The sequence below is a fragment of the Cryptomeria japonica genome, chromosome 7 (assembly GCF_030272615.1).
Source record: "Cryptomeria japonica chromosome 7, Sugi_1.0, whole genome shotgun sequence".
Taxonomy (NCBI): Eukaryota; Viridiplantae; Streptophyta; class Pinopsida; order Cupressales; family Cupressaceae; genus Cryptomeria; species Cryptomeria japonica.
The window spans coordinates 562,895,849-562,914,109 of record NC_081411.1 but is presented as its reverse complement, the minus strand read 5'-3'; the positions used below and the strand labels follow the sequence as shown (position 1 = coordinate 562,914,109).

At 36.9% G+C, this 18,261-nt stretch overlaps 1 protein-coding gene across 1 annotated transcript in view; it reads right to left on the bottom strand.

Moving 5' to 3' along the window:
• LOC131078433 (uncharacterized) overlaps nt 1-18,261 on the bottom strand; it is a 164,918-nt gene that overhangs the window by 99,042 nt on the left and 47,615 nt on the right. The window contains exons 7-10 of the mRNA XM_058016131.2: nt 14,754-14,843; nt 13,138-13,229; nt 12,836-12,934; nt 12,609-12,686 (exon numbers count right to left, since the gene is read on the bottom strand). Coding sequence (XP_057872114.2) covers nt 12,609-12,686; nt 12,836-12,934; nt 13,138-13,229; nt 14,754-14,843 — 359 coding nt within the window. The remainder of the gene's footprint in view (nt 1-12,608; nt 12,687-12,835; nt 12,935-13,137; nt 13,230-14,753; nt 14,844-18,261) is intronic.

Here is an 18,261-nt window from a genome sequence, read left to right as displayed (position 1 = left end):
TTTTAAAATGAAGTTACTTATTCAATAATAAAGTAACTTATAAAGTCACTTTTTTATTAATTTTTTCTAATTTTAGAAAAAGTTAACTTTATAACACAATATTATAAAGTTTTAATGTAAATAGCTCACCAAGGCCAAAAATCACTAAGTATAAACCCATTCTTGGCTAGCCAATCATCTCCAAACACTAAATTTCACCTATGGAAATGGATGACAGTTGAATCTCCCATCCTAAGTGAACACTAAGAAAGAGTGGACATTACAAAGAAGCAATTGTGGTACCAATGGAGGAGGCTCAAAGAATATATGACCAAAATCCCACCAACTGTAAAAGCAAAATGAATGACAACTAGTTTAAGGAGAGGATGCCCCACAGCTCCAGGATCCTCAAAAAGGTATACAAGAGTGAGTTCAATGAAGAATACAGGGACATGGTCACCCTTCTCAGCCGTGTCATGTAGCAGCCCCACTCCAAACTGTTTGATGAGTGGATGTTCTATTATGTAGAAGAGGTCTTCATGGGGAAAATCAAGTTTAATTGGGCTCAAATTATCAGCAATAACATACATACACAGCTGGTACAGCTGGCGGAAAAGAGATACTTTACCATGTCCTCTTATGTGGTATACATGTTTGCATGACATCTTAGGTTGTTGGAATTGATCCGCTTAGGCGGCATTGGGAACAGGCCCAACCAAATAAAGGTGTATGACTGCTATCCTCAACTTCACTTCTACAATATAAGCCAGAGGGAGAGGAACAATATAGCATATGCAGTAGGACAGTATGAGCGCGTAAATGATGCTTTCACCATGCACATGGTAAGGCACGGTCAGAACTATGCAAGGACTGCAGCAAAGGCTGTCCAAACAAGCAATTGTGCTAATATGGACGTATGGGACTTGGTTTATCCAGTTTCCTCGATTCTCTTATCTAAGAATCTCTGGCTTTGAAGGCTCTTCGTACCGACTCCCCAACTATCCTACCGATAAGATGGTACTCCTAGAAGTCACAAGACAAGTACAAGCAACTGGACAAATTCTCAGAGACAAAAAGGTTTCAGGAGTCTCTTACCCAATGATGATAGGGGCAATGATTTATATACTTCAAAACCCCTACGCAAGCTGAGCAATCAATTGAGGAGCTATCTTCATATTGATCGTCAGAGCATCCCTGCAGAAAGGGCTTTGATCCTACAGGATTGGGATGAAAAGATTATGGTCGTCACTAAAAGAACAAAATGAACATAGAAGATTATTGGGCTAGTTTTGGTGACGATTTTGAGGTCCGCAGGAGGAATACTCTAGGCTCAACTTGCACCAAATCAAAATTTCAAAATACACCCGGGTCCTAGAACAGCTAGTTGACTACAGAGACTGCGTGCAAAAGCAGGCCTATGATGTCGTGAAAGATCGCCTCCCTGCCTTAATCAATTGGTCTCAAGATCCAGTCACTAGTATGGAGATCATAATGGAAGGACCCAGAAGATACATTGATGCCTGGATAAATCAGTGCATTGAGGAACTAACCCATGATGGGGTACAGTTCACCTATAATTTGATGGGAGACCTCGAGTCTCACTCATCAAAAGACGACGAGGCATCAAGTGCTGAAAACGGAGAAGGCGAAAATAAGCCTGAGAAGAAAAGAAAGAAAGCAAAGGCTAGCAAGGGGTCAAGGGCATCAAAGAGGTCCAGAGGAAATAAAAAAACCAATCACCCGAGCCTCCCGCTCAAAAGAAGCTAACAATAAGGAGACTATCTACTGCCACCTCATCACCTCATCATAAGATCTCACCACAGCAGAAGATGCAACCGTAGTAGAGTAGCAATCTACCCCTCCTATGTAACAAGTGGATTTTGTTGTCATTGAAACAGAAGACCAAGAAGAGCCTAATGTGCAGGAGCAAGAAATGTCGATCGTTGATCACGAGGAGCTCAATGTACAAGAGCCAAAAGTGCAGACCATTGATCTAGAAGGCCCCAAAAATCAAATTGAAGGAGAAATTTGACCCAAAAAAGAAGATGATAAAGTGGGTGATGAAGAAGTTGAAAAGAATGAAGGTAAAAATGAGAACAAGGAGGATGACAAAGATGAAGGTCCCCCTAGAAATAAAGAACAACAAAAAGTTGAAGCTACCCAACAATCGTTGAGTGAGGTTGGAGAAAACTCGACCATAGGTAAAGAACAAGATGTTGCAAGGAATCCCCTCTTATCCCTAGTTGACCAGCCAAGAACAAAGAGAATCAGCTGCAGCTTCAAGAGAGCAAGGCAAAGAGATGGTGGTTACTTCTAGTCAGTCAGTACCTCCTGTGCGGTTGAAGGACCGTGCTGAGAAGAAAGTGGCAGTGAGGCCACCTATAAGTCTAGAGGACTTATTATCCCATATAGGGCAGCCTCAGGTAAAAGAGATAAAGAAGCCGAGGACCTATTCAAATATAACTAAGGATGCTCAGTGAAACTGGACAATACATATTGCCTCCCCACCAGAAGGTAAATCAGTCAAGGATGTCACGCTTGCTGATTAAAATGTTTGTGTAAATCCCAATGGGAAAGGCCACCAAGCGGCAGGAGGTGAAAAAATTCAGAGAGTTAGTGGAGACAATGCTAAGCCAGTTGGAAAAGATGACCGCAGAGAGGGATATGCATAAGCCTCAGGCAAAGTAGAGCGAGAGCTACATAGGTCATCTACTGAAACCACTGCAACATGCTGATGAGGGCTATGTTCCTCCCGTAGCACTAGCTCAAAAGACAACCACCAAATTTGAAAGGATGAGAGCTTCAGACAAGGTAATGCGGGAGTGGTTTGAAGAAGTAACAAAAATGGGAAATCGGATACTCCAGGATATGACTTTTTGGAGCATGAAATAGATCAGACCACCCAAGCAATATCATCCACTAAGAAGGGGCTCGAGAAATTAAGGGAGGTGGTTAATAACTCACTTCCAATCATGATGGCTTTATTCTAGACATTCTCCAAGATCCCTACAAGCCAGCAGATCATCGAACCCCATGAATTCCACACCTTCGCAAACAAGTACCGAACTATGAGATTAAAGAGTGACCTCTGCGGAGTTTGGTTGGCGATTAAAGGCCTAATAGCAGAATGTAACGAGCTGAGATTACGCTTGAAAAGCCATCTAAAAAATGATGGGGCTCCATATACCAAGAATGACATGGTATTGGCCAGCAAACTACATTCAGCAATGCAAGGATACGAGACCAACAAGGAGGACTGGGGGCTGGAGCTGCAAAGGATTAAAAAAAATCACTATGAGGATATCATTTTCCGAATCAACAACACCTACACCACCTAGACCAAAGATAAGGGTCGTCTGCATGAAGTTTAAAGAATACGTTCGGGCAGAGTGAGCTACAGGCAGTGATATTTGGAAAAAGTACTTAAATGGTGAAGATGAATTTTTATTGTAAAAAGGGAAATATCTACTTTGGGATGACAAAAGGTGTAGTCCCCAAAGTTAGTTATTTCTCCCAACAACCAAAGTACATTTTTTGTTTTTGAGTTCCGTGTTGTGTACCTTTTTGGGACAGCTTTATTGCTAGTGGTCGTTAAGTTAGTTGGAAAGGTAAGCTACATATTTACTAGGCATGGGTGAACATGTTATATGGATGAATTTGGGCCACTTGCTTAGTTAAATCCTAGCCATTCATCCAAATTTTGAAAGTTTACATAAAGGGGACTAGTTCTCTCTTGTTTTTGTAAGAAGTTAAAGAATTGTTGCTGAAACTCTGCCAAAATTTATACAAAATTTATGGAAGACAAATCTGAGTCAATTTTCTTGTGACAGCATGGTTCCTCTTCTTCCCAAATTTTAATTTTTGTTATACATTTCATTTACAAATGGTTTCTTGAGTTGATATTTAATGGAATTTTTTTGTTCGTACTTCATACCATTAAGGATCAGCTGATTGTTGATCCCTCTATATGGTTAGTCTAAAAGTTTAAACTTTAAAGAGCTTAGTTCGGCTACTAAATACTTAGTTGGATGAATGTTTTGAATTCAGCATATGAATGTAGTAGTTTGAAAAACAAGATTATCCTTTGAAGATTGCACTAGCTCTGTCAAGTTGTGTTTTAACTACCAAAACATGGCATGGTTATTTGAGATTTATGTCTATTCACTCAAGATGTTGTTCTAGTTAAAGTAGTTTAGCTTCTTTCTCTTTATCTCTTTTCTACTTATTTTTGTAAATCTGAAGTTGATATCCCAGAACAACATCATGCCTAATGGAAATTTGATGAGCAGAAGACTTCCAAAGTTTTAAGAACAACCTGTAGAACTTTTCCAAAGCCAATCTTAATCGTCAGCGTAAGTCCCCTTAGTGTTACCAGCAAACACATTACTACTGAGTTGTCCCATAGTCAAGACCTGATAGTTTAAACCTTGAGGTTGTTTTCTTGTGATTGTCCTTAGTAGCACTGGAAACCTCCTTATGCAAGAGAGAATGGGATTATCTCGGTATTCAATTTTCTCTTGACAAAGAGACAAGCGTGAGAACATTTCCCACGTCAAACAAAATTGGCACTAGGAGGGCCACAAGCTGTATAGGATCGGTTCCTTCTCTCCAAAGAGGCTTGAAAGGGTCCTAAGGTCTACTCTTGTGCAAGAAAACTTTGTTGGGATACAATTTTATAAACGTATACAGTATCATAGAGTTGCAGACCCGAACGAACCTGGTTCTTCAAATTAGCAACCCATGGTCCCAATAAATACTACCCAAACAGCCCCAATCCCACCAATTCGGCCACAAATGGCACATAACCAACCTCCTCTGAATAGTGCAACCTGGTTCGTTGACAATCGATCCCCCCTGGTTTTTACGTGTAAATGTAATGTAATTTCCAATTTAATGGACAAGTTATATGCAAGATGGTGTATTTTAATTTTGATATTATGACTATGACACTAATAATGCTATCTTTCTTTTACTGCAGGTAAGGAGGATGAACATGTATCGATTTCAATGTCATCTCCTTTGATTTGAATGATGTATAAGTAGTAGGGTGGCCACGATCAAGTGGCACCTTGATCGGACATGTCTTTTAGACATGTCCAACCAAGATGTCACTTGGTCGTGACCCTTACTAACATCAACCGATTCATAGCTAATCGGTGCCACAAACATACCTGTTAATGTATCGGTATCATTGTTAATGATAACAGTGCTCATAGACATACCCAATAATGAATCGGTATCATTGTTAATGGTAACAGTGCTTATGAACATACCCGATAATGAATCGGTATCATTGTTAATGATAACAATGCTTATAAACATATTCGATCATGAATCGGTATTTGTTAATTGTTATAGATATAAAACATACCCGATAATGAATCGGTATTCAAGCATATAATAATGGATCAATATTAAGTAAACAATAACAATAACGGTTAGCATTATATGCTATCGGGTTAATACCCCGATGGCATATTAATGCCGATTCATATATGAATCGACATTGATATGAATCGGCATTAATATGCCATCGGGTTAATAGCCCGATAGCATTTAGATTGACGCTTAACATGGTTAAGTAGGTCGTCAATCTAATCCATCATTATCCAATATCAATATCATAATTATGATCAATGTTATCGTCTGATAAACATAAAGCATGAATGAGTAAACTAATAACAGAGTAGAGAGTTAGGAGAGTCTTATCTTGCAGAAGCTACTAATGCATTAACATTACGAACTATCACAACATGCTCAAACGCAAAGATAAGTTCTGTTCAATATTCCAATTCAATGACCCAAATAGAACAGCTGAAGAGCATGTCAATATCTTTGAGGATGCGCTGCATAATAGGCAGATTGAATATGCAGATGTGGCATACAGGCTCTTTCCCTATTCTTTGGAGGAAGAAGCATTTTATCAGTTCATTCACTTACCAACTTCATCTATCGACTCTTCGGAGAAGTTGAAAACATCTTTTACAAGGAAGTTTGGTATACCCATCACACCCACAGAGCTATACAGAGTCACAGACAGTTCGTGGAGGTAAAGAGGCAGGAACACGAGTCAATCAGCTCCTTTACCAACAGATTTCATAAAGCCTTCACCAGATTGCAGGGTCCCTATGTAGTTAGCGATGCTTCAGCTAGGGAAATCTATTATTCAGCCTTAAACTACCTTATGGCTATGTTTGTCTGACAGTCTCACCCTACCCCAACTAACTTGACCGAAGCATATGCCAAGGCCATGGAAATTAGCAAAGGTTTAGGCCAAAATGTCGCCAGACCCTTGCTTCACATGGGACCACCCACAATGTAGAATCAAATCTATGGAATAATCCAAGCTTTAGTGCATCATAAACCTATACTGAATCAAATCCTCAGCCAACATACCAACTCCCAACCCCTACTAATCAATTAGTACTCCATCCTGGAGGACCCATATCTCAAGCACCTCCCAGCCAACCTATGTATCTACAAAACATTGTACCATCCACCAAGACATAGGAGGAGAAAGATGAGATCAAAGAGTTGACAGACCAAATGAAGAAGCTCTCGACGGAGGTGACTTATTTGCATAATCAAAACAACCATCTGCAAAACTCACAGAGCAACCAACATCAAAATCAGTACTAGAATCAGAATTACCCGAGGCTAAATAGAACATGGAACACCCACCCCAACAATGGTGGAGTTCCTATGCCCCTTGACAACCCTCCAACTGTTGAAAACAGACAACAGACCAGTTGATAGGGTATTACTCACAGAGGCTGCTCTGTCAAACTGGTGCAGGCTGCATAACACCAATTAGCACTCAGAGCTACAGTGTAATGAATTTCAAGTGGCAGCCAACACATTTCAGTGAAAGATTGAGAACACTGCAACTCAATCAACACCCCCTACCACTGAATATGATATAGTTCTCTCACCTAGGTATGACACAAATTTGGTCTTACAGAGTTATATTCCTCCCTTTTTCTTCCCAAATCAAGAAGAAAACGAAGTAGCTGATGCAGACCAGCCTGTGGATGTGAATGCATTCCAGCAGTACCAACGTGGCAACTGAGGGTATTATAACAACAATAACCAAAACAATAACAATGGCCCATATACCACATCTACACCTCCAAAGGACCTTCAAATTCCCTCAGATTACAATGCAAGCAACACCCCGAGGCACCCAAAGGTGCCACAGCAGTATGTGAATCAAGGTCCGGCCCAAAAGGCAACAGCTGCCCCTAGAGCACCCGTCTTCCCAAATCAGCCTACTGCTGTCCCAAACCAAGCAACAGCTGCAAAGCCAATCCAAGCAGAACAGTCTTCTGATAAGTCAAAGATAAATAAGTTGAGCCAACTGGTGGTGGAAGAGTTCAGAAAAATTAAAGTCAGCATGTCATTGGCTGAATAATGAGGGTCACCAAAGTTAGAGAGGCAGTTTTGAGCAGCCTCAACAAAGCCCCGAAAACCCAAGAAAAGAAGAGAGAGGAATATCCATCTTAGAAAACTCCAGCTGAAGAGCCTGCAAAGAATAATAGTGATGCATGAGACAAAGGAAAGGTTCAAGCTAAAGGTGCGTCAGATTGAAACATGGCACAAGTGGAGTCCACAATCAACCAGTTCATAGAGAAGCTAGAGCCACCTCCCTTCTTTCTGACACTTAGGATATTGGCAAGAATCTACATAATTGCTTGATAGATTCAGGAGCCTCGACAAATGTCCCCACTTTGAAATAGGATTTAGTAATATATAATAATAATAATAATAATAATAATAATAATAATAATAATGAAATTAAGATACAAAAGATTAAAACTAACATTTAAATTAAATATATATATATATATATAATAAAATATAATTATATTTTAATTAAGTTAAATGAATGGTCAAAAGACATGGAATGAAAAGTTGTGACTCCCTCAATCAAGAGATTTAAAAGGGAGAAGAGAAGCTCATTTGAGAGGGGGATAATTTGGGGAATCGGAGGTGCAGATCTAATTTAAATAAAAGTGCAGATCTGATCACGAAAGGTTGTGTCCCTTTCCAAGGGCACAAATAATTAAGAGTTGCACCCTTTCGAAGGGATGCTCATGGTGAAAGGGTGTGTCTCTTGCCAAAGGGCATACATGATGAAAGGGTATGAGAACTGTTGTTAAGTTACAGGCAATAACATCTTTGTTCTTGGTGGTATGCATAGAAATGCACTTAATATGAAATCTAATAATGTTCATGCTGTCATATCCCCCTCATATTCTAGTTAGAGGAGTCATCAGAGAAGAGCATATATAGGATCGAACATCTACAGCCATCATCGAGTAAAAGGAAGGACAACATTCAAGTAGAGAGGATTATAACTTGTCATTAAGGAGGATAGTGTTTGGTTATGAAGAGATTCCAAAATGAAGAGTCATGCCTTTGCTGAGAGGGCAAACACTGTATAAAGGGATGTCTCTCTTCATAAAATCATGGAAGTATATATGGAGGGAAATCTAAGGCAGAATGGGGCATCGAACAACCATGGAAGGGAGACGTAATCAAGGAAACAAAAAGAAGTAATAAGACGAAAGATCTATGGATTTCTAGAAATTATATATAGTAAACTGTAGATGCATTATATGGTAATTCTCACATGATAGTATTTGTATATTCACAGTATTAATATCTTGCATATGTATGTCTGATGCTAATAACATTCTGCCTATTTGATTGGCAATATATTCATGTTTATGAATCTGATCTATGATACTGCTGTACATTATCTCTAGAGGGAGAACCGCTATTAAGGCACCCTCTCAGATAGAGGGAGAACAGTTAATGGGGCACCCTCTTTAGGATTGAGGGAGAACAGTTATTAAGGCACCCTCAGAAAGTGGCTTGATTAGGGAGAACTATTACTAAGGCACCCTACATGATGATATTGGATAGGGGGAACTGATATAAAGCACCCTATATGATGATATTGGGTAGGGGGAACTGCTATAAGGCACCCTACATGATAATATAGGGTAGGGAGGACTGCTATAAGGCACCCTACATGATAATATTGAGTAGGGGAAACTGTTGAACAAGACACCCTACATGATTATATTCTCCACTGCTGCTTATATAATCATTCCCTAGTGTAGTTTGTAGTATTTTCTGACTCTATTTTGCAGGTTTGACAACAGCAAAGGTTGAGATACTTTCTCTTAACCGCTACACTAAGATCTGAAACACCATAACTAGGATATTTTAAGGTCATTTTATTAAGGGACATTACAGAGCCTCGGCAAATGTCATGCCACTGTCCATATGTACCGCTCTAGGCTTGACCCCCACCAAAACACATAGAAAGGTGACACAGCTGGACAAAACTTAAGTGAATGTGGTGGGTGAATTAAACAACATTGATATGCAGCTAGCAGCAGACCCACGCATGCAAATGTACATTGACATCCAAGTGGTGGACATCCCTTGTGAATAAGTGCAATATATTGATGGTTCAAAGGTTAAATGACTTCATCTCTATTCATGTATGTTTGTGCACATCACTCGAATAAGTGCAAAATATTGATGGTTTGAAGGTTAAATGACTTCATCTCTATTCATTGCAATCTTTGCCTCTCTTTCAAAGAAAATCACAGGCTCAAATTTATCTTCAATTACATTAGAGATGATTGATCCATTATTAGACTAGATGATCAAGGATAAAGATCCTATCTTTATAGAGGATGACCATGCATGGGTTGATCAGGTTGAGCTTGAGGCAAAGATAGTAACAATGACAGAAGAGGACAGAGCACTAGCAAATTATTTGGACATTGACAAGTGCAATATCATGGTTGCAGCAACATGGAGTACATGTCTGGGACAAGAGCGCAAAATGATAGAGAAACTGATGTTTGGTCAAGTGATAGAAGCTCTTCTCTACCATAGTTCATGACTATCCTAAACTTTTTTTGATACAATGGATGTCATAATCCATAAGTTATATATAGATAGATAGAAAGATAGAGAGAGAGAGAGAGAGAGAGAGAGAGAGAGAGAGAGAGAGAGAGAGAGAGAGAGATGCTTGATCACATAAACAAGTTTAACAAATGAGTGCAAAAGTGGAATGAGCTGTGTGTGTGTGTGTGTGTGATATGCTTCATCACATAAACAAGTTTAGCAAATGAGTGCAAAAGTGGTGTGAGCTGGTGTGTGTGTGTAATATGCTTCATCACATAAAAAAGTTTAACAAATGAGTGCAAAAGTGGTGTAAGCTTGTGTGTGTGTGTATGTACAATATGCTTCATCACATAAACAAGTTTAACAAATGATTGCAAAAGTGGTTTGAGCTTATTTGTGTGTGTGTGTGTGTGTACAATATGCTTCATCACATAAACAAGTTTAAGAAATGAGTGCAAAAGTGGTTTGAGCTTTTGTGTGTCTGTTTGTGTTCTTTACGCTCAAACCACTTTTGCACTCATTTGTTAAACTTGTGTATAATTTATTGAAAAAAAAAATTTGTCTTTAAAGTTGATTTATATAAGAGTGCGTAGAAAAGTGTGTGTGTGTGTGCACACATATTCTTTAAGCTCAAACCACTTTTGCACTCATTTGTTAAACTTGTGTATGTGATCAAGCATATTGTAATTTATTGAATTTTTTTTTCTTTAAAGTTGATTTATATAAGAGTGCATAGAAAAACCCCCATATTTCAAGGCTTTTTCAATTTGGTCTGTGTGTGTGTAACCACTTTTGCACTCATTTGTTCAACTTGTGCATGTGTTCAACTTGTGTATGTGATCAAGCAGACTGTAATTTATTGTGTGTGTGTGAAACCACTTTTGCACTCATTTGTTCAACTTGTGTATGTGATCAAGCAGACTGTAATTTATTTATTTTTTGTGTGTGTGAGATAGAGAGAGGGAGAGAAACCACTTTTGCACTCATTTGTTCAACTTGTGTATGTGATCAAACAGACTGTAATTGTTTTTTTGGTTGTTTTTTTTGTGTGTGTGAAGCCACTTTTGCACTCATTTGTTCAACTTGCGTATTGATCAAGCAGGCTGTAATTTTATTTTATTTAAATTGTCTTCAAAGTTGATTCATATAAGAGTGCATAGAAAAACCTCCATATTTCAAGGCTTTTTCATTTTACCGAGTCTGGGTTGTGCCAAAATCTAGTAATTATGATTTAATCATCTTCAATGTCTTTCTCAACGCAAAGTAGAGTGCAAATAAAAACACCATATAAATGAGGGATAATAATGTAATAATGTAATTGTTCCAAAGAAGGATTGCAAAAGGAATAAAGCAGTTTCAATTTTTTGTAAATAAAATCTCCGATCACATGGAATCTCTCATTATGAAATCCTGTGTCTTTATTGTCTGCATGTACGTTTAGTTAGATTTCTGTTTGAAATGTTACGGTTTTAGACACTTGGATTTCTTTTAATTGCAAGCTACAGTTGTTTTACTTGCATATAGAAGGTTTAAAGTTTTGTATTTTTCTACATTCCAATCTCCAGTTGCTTCCTTTCACATGAAAAGTTATAAATTTTGGAGCCACAAACATACTCTAGTTTCCTTTCAAAAAATTTGGGAGGAAAAACTCTTCAATCACTTTGTTTTCATCCATAGAATAGTTGATTATGCACATAGTATACAATACTTTGAATTCCCCAAAAAAAAAAGAAATCTAACCAAAGACCAAGTCCTTGCCCATCCACTCAAATTTAATTTACAGTTTTTAGCTTGCTCTAAAAACTCACTGACGCCTTACGTGAGTGCATAGTTAGATGGCATATGAATTGGCCGTTTTGTGATAGGTACTAAATTTGAGTTCTGCAGTGGATATTGTTATGTTGGTTGAGTTGGTCCTTGGCAGATGAAGTGTTTCTATGCATGGAGATCAAGCCCCTTGTTTGTGGCCTCACCAACTGGGGCAAGTTAATCCCCAGATTTACAAATCAAAAAAATTACGATAGCTCATAATTCTTATCTCTATGTAAGCAATGAAAGACCATAACTATGACTAGCATCTGTAAAGGTGCACTCATAGCTGAGATTTGTCCATGTCACAAGAATCTGTTAATTTTTAAAATTACAACATGGGAAAAAATCCTGATTTTCCAAAGTAAACTACTATAATTCTCCATAATATATACTCTCCTGATTATTTAAAATAATATATAACTTCAGGTACAAAGAGAGGCAAATCTCACAGTGACAATATAACACCATATAGACATCTTTTATTCCCTTTTGACAGGCCAACAATTCAATGCAAACTTCAGTTCACTTAAGTGCAAATTGCTTTTAAGAAAAAAAAATAAAACCAACACATTACTAATTCATTTGTTCATATAGCAAGAGTTAAAAGGCAAACTGGTTCACAGGATATTGCTTCCATACAAGAGATAAGAAATATGTAAGAAGCTATAACCATTCACTATAAAGAGGATTCAATCCACACTGATTTGATATGATCGCACACATCATCTCCTCAGAACAGTAGGAACATAAACAGGATATAGAAACAGAAGACTAAGCTATAAATGCAGACTCATACAGTGTGAACTGTCTCATAAGGAATGAAATTGAAATATAAAGCATATAGAACTAAATGTGAGGGAAAAATTACATCTGCCGAAACAGCATACCATAGTCTAGGGTCCTCTGGATTATGTTGTAGGCGCTCTTTGATGAGATCAATTGCTGCTGGGTTTTTGCCTAACAAACTGCCCATATCGAAAACAAACACAAGTTAAACTCTTACTTTGGAAACATATAACAGCATGTTAAGTGCCATCAATCAACCCCTGACATGCAATACACTTGAATTAGCCACAACATAATACTAATCTTTCAAGGACAAAGATTAGCATACCGATAGCAATATATAAGATTATCCCACAGCTCAAGTTCCTCGAAAATCCGTAAGGCATCTCCAACAATACCACAGCTCACCATAAGTTCAGCATACTCCCTCCATTATAAAAGCAAGCAAGCTCTAATCAGAAAGTTGCATCTTAAAGATAATTCAAAGAAAATATTCACAAATAACATTTGGTACAAAACAATGAACAACAATCTTTTCAATCCTGTTAAGAGTATGCAATTTAAGATAATGTTCCACAGTTGTTATGTTCTAGGAAACATATTTAGAGATAGATAGAGGCACTCATTTACTTGAGAAGTGCTGGTATGGTGGGGAAGTCAACACAGTAAGCATAGTGCATTCTGTCTGCAGCTGGTGTTAAGTACCCTCGCACTTCCTGTGCCTACATGATTGACTGCAAAAGCTTAATCTAAGCAAATGCATTTACCATAGTTTTCTATAATATATAAATCACCAATTCATAATTTCACGAATACATTAATATATGTAAGAGAACAAAAACACAAACTTTCAACGTATACAAAACTTGATTGATGCTTACAATTTAATACAAATTCCACAAGCACGAAAACATCTATGAAGGAACCATTGCATATAAAGCACTTTTTGTATTAAATTCAATGACTTTTACTAAACATTTACCACTAGTATACCTATCTTTAGAAAATCTATGTATAATGAGCCGAGAGATATCATTATGGAGGTAGCTATTTTAATTGTATTTTTATTTATTTACATTGTTCTTTATTTATTTATTTTATTTTATTGAAAGAGTTATTTTTACTATTATAATAAAAAAATATTTATTATGTAATTTGATAAATAAAATAAAATAAAAATTATATACTTGAGTAAATAAAATAAATTAGTATCAATTTAATTTTTAAAAGAAATTTTTTTATCACATTTAATTAAAGAGTCGTTTTATTTTTCAGTATTAAGACAATAAATGATAAAAAAACATTGCATTAAAAATAAAGAATTATTTTAATTTTTACTTCATTAATTATTTTATCTTTTTACATGAATATCAATTTTAATATATCTAAAAAATTTACATTACAAATTTAACATTGAAATGATAGTTATATTTATATTTTACTTTTATGAGATGTTTATGTTGAAAGAAGAGTCATTTTGTTTACTTAAGAGTTATTTTATAGTTAGTATATTTACTTTAAACTTGTTTATTTAATTTTGTCCACTTAATACCTATTTACTCATTTTAATTTTAATTTTAATTATTTTTGTACGTCAGTTTTGTAATAATTTTTATTGAATAGATTTTGCTAACACGCTCACATCGCACCCCTTACTGCCACTGTAGCTGTGCCTCTTGGCGTAATAAAGGAACCCTTCTTTAAATATCCTTTCCAATGAACATGTAGACTTTCAAAGTTGTATACTAACACTTTATTTTCCCACAAAGTAATACATAAATAGATAAGAACGCATAACTTTTGGACTTAACCCAGTTAATTTCATTGATAACTGCATTTAACAAAGAAAGTCAAAAAGGGTCTAGCTTCTTTTATCACACTATCTTCTAGTTGTTATTTATCCAACTGAAATGATATCTAGCCTTGAAACCTTTGACAGACTTCATATACCAAGAAATTGCAGAACAGAATTTCCAGAATTTTGCAATTTGCACTTTTGACATCTAGATTTCAATTAATACAGTATAGTGTCAGCATCATAGATTAAAAAATATATCAGTTTCTCTTCACATCTTGGTTACAGTTTTTATAAAGGTAAATTTATTATGTATATTTTCTATGAAGGCTAGACTCATGGAAACCAAGCAAGCTTATCAGCACTGTGAAATGCTAATCAAGGAGTTTTTATAACAAAACAGAATAAAGCACAAACTAAGTGCCTGTAGGAAGATAGAGTCAAACTAAACCAGCTCATCCATCATCAGCATAGAACGCTGTTTTGTGCGGCTCCTTTTGTGCTCCCAGCGAATGCGAAGAATCTGGTATAAACATCTCACCTTCACAGAAGACAATTATAAAAAATTAGTGGTATAACATCTGACCTTAAGAGGAAATAATCATAAAAATTAAATCCAAATAAAAATAATAATGATCAACTGAAACGTCAGGTATAAATGATAAACATGACAGGAATCAGAATATCACAGAGACATGGCACAATTAACATTTTATAAAGTTAAAAAATGTATTTGCAATCCAAAATGTTGCATGATAGAGACATCCTCAAAATGAATACCATATATGCATAATTACAAGCCATATAAAGATAGTAAGTCAAGGCCTCTTGTACTCTATGCCCAAATCCACCAGCATTGTGTTACGATTAAGGTGTCATCAATCCTTTGTTTGCTAAGTTATTTGGCAGCATGATAGAAAATAGAATCAGCAAATGGGCAGAAGAAAATCATAAACGTGCAAAAGGCCAAGCTGGTTTCAGACCTAAACATTCCACAGTTGATCATGGTATTACTTTGAGACACATCATCGAAAAAACCTGGGAGAAAAAGGAAGATGTCTTCTGTTGCTTTGTTGATTTCAAAAAAGCTTTTGACACAGTCCCACATGACAAACTGTGGCACAGAATGGAAGAGCTTGGTATCCCGCCTCATCTTAGGGCTGCTGTTCATAGGCTTTATGAGGAGGTTAAAGTGAAAATCAGAACTCCTGATGGCATTTCAACTAGTTTTAGGAGTGATATTGGTGTCAAACAAGGGTGTCCTCTTTCCCCTACCTTGTTTGGCTTATACATTGACAAACTTGAAGAATGGTTAAACATGCAGAATGGTGATGGTATTCAATTGGGTGAATTTGTGATAAGGCTGCTCCTTTATGCTGATGACCTCATTTTGCTTGCTAATTCCGCCCTTGGTTTGCAAGAGCACTTATTTGCCCTTGAGCGCTTTTGCAATATTGTGGGAATGCAAGTTAATATCAGCAAGACAAAAATCATAGTTTTCTCAAGTAGAAGGAAACAAGAGCAACATAAGTTTTACTTTGAAGGTAGCATTCTTGAAGAAGTTGCAGATTACAAATACCTTGGAATTGATTTCAACAAGAGTCTTAGTTGGGAAGGTTGCAGGAAGAAGAGAACTCTAGGCGGCTGGAAGGCACTCTATGCACTTCAAAATAGATGCAGAGAGGCTGAGCTTTGGGATTGGAAAACCATCCAAACACTTTTTAGGCTTTTGGTGTTGCCAGTTATTCTATATGGTTGTGAAGTTTGGGCCAGCAGTACCTTAGATTCTCAATGGAAGCAAATTGAGAGAATTCAAAAACGTTTGATCACAAGCAAGTTCAAAATTAAAAGCACGGTCCCATATGATATCATGTTAAGTGAAACGGGTGCTGCCCCTATTGAGGCAGCTGCTATGGTGCATCTCATTAGCTATTTAAAAAGAACCGAGCAAATGGGAGAAGATAGATGGCCTAAGGTTGTTGTCAACGACACTTTGTACAAAAGGAAGAAGACGTGGATGAAACAAAACATCAAATGGTTGAAAAATGGGATATTTATTTGAACTCATGCCCCACAAACAGCAAGGAGATAAAGGTCTTCGTTATGGAAAAGTTTTACAAGAAAAATTGGAGTATTGGGTTAGGAAGGAAGAAACAATACTATATTAATGAGTTCAACCCCAATTATGATCATCTTCAAAAAGTCTATATAGGGGCTAATATATCATGGAAGGCTAAAATTCTAATCGCACAGCTTAGAACCAACTCTCACCAACTTCGGTGTGAGACCGGGCGGTGGAAAAGGCCAAAAGAGATTTGGGAAGAAAGAGTTTGTCCGTTTTGCGTCAGCGGGAGTGTGGAAACTGAAAAACATTTTATCTTGGAGTGTGAAGCACTTAAAGTCAGCCGGGAGAAGTTTGCCAATTTCCTAACTGCCAGCACATGGTATAACCTATTCAGCGAGGAGCATATCGTGAAGATGGGTACTCTCATCATTAGCCTGAATAAACAAAGATCAGACCTTAAAAAAACTGATTCAGCTTGATCAGATTGTCCCATAGGCTATTCTTAGCCTCGTGGACGTTAAAATTATTTTTTCTTCTTCTTCTTCAACCTTGTAAATGCTTGAATTATTTATTCCTCTAATGTTATTTGTAATTTTCCCATAAGGGATAAAACCATTTTACCAACAGTGGTAAAAGAGCTCATGTAAAGATGAAGTTACCTTCACTATTTGGACTTAAGGAAAAGGACAAAATATCTAGGCGTCCCTCTTAGAATCTTCTAATTTGGGTTGTTTGGACACATGTAAGATGTTGTAACTTGTAAGTGCACGTATGACAGTAATGAACTTATGACAGATGTCATACAATACTATGATGGCATTTATGACTATATATCAAAGTTGCATGGACACGGATACGGTATCGGATACGGATATGGTATTGGATACGGATACGGCCATTTTTTAAGACCCCCAATATGGATACGGCTGGATACATCATTCATAAAAAAACACACACATATTTAACACAGTTTTCTAAGTTATTTGATGAGATTTTCATTACTTCAAAAGCAATACAGACACATAATTGCTACATAAATAATGATAACTTGATTTAACATTTTACAATATGCAAAAATAGTAGAGTTGCATTGGAAGATGACCCAAAAAATGGGTCACTCAAATAGAAAAACATTTCATTTGTCTTTCTCATTGGGTGTAGGTTTTGTTTATACCAATTTTTTTTCAAAAAGTGCATGAATTAAGTTTTTTAAAATTAAATCTAGAAAGATTTCCATCAATTTTTTTAAAAAAACAAATCACATAGTATCTAGCATGGTTGGAAATCAAGATTTTTTGGGCACATGTGGGTACATTATTCAATGTGTATCCAGGCTGTATCAGATACGTATTTGTTTCGAATACAGGAACGGATACGGACATACGCGTGCCCGGGGAGGGACAAAGGAGTTTCCGGCTACTCTGCTATATATTGTTATATTGGTCCATAGGTGCCCACTTTGGTGAGATGCCTCATGACAGCTGGAAGAGCATCTGTAAGTGGCTATTGTAAGCTGCATGATGATGGTTTCTATCGTGGGTTGTATGGATTTTATCATGGTATCTTGGAACCTTGTTTTGACACATGGTCATGTTTTATAGTGGTATTTGGGCCCCCATAAATCTATATATTGAAGGCTTGAGATGGAGACATCATGCGAGTTCTTTTTTGTACACAATTGTTGTTGGATTGAACGTTGAAGAGGAGAAGGAAGGAATTATTGTATGTAATCTCTCTTTCATGGAGATAATACAAGTCTAGACCTCTCTTCTTGGTGGAGTTTTTTCCTGAAAGGGTTTCTCCATGCAAATCTTGTGTTGCGAGATGTTTTTCTTGTGTTGCTGATTTATGCTTCCTTATTGCTTCTACCTTAAGATGAAATAATGTTCATTTC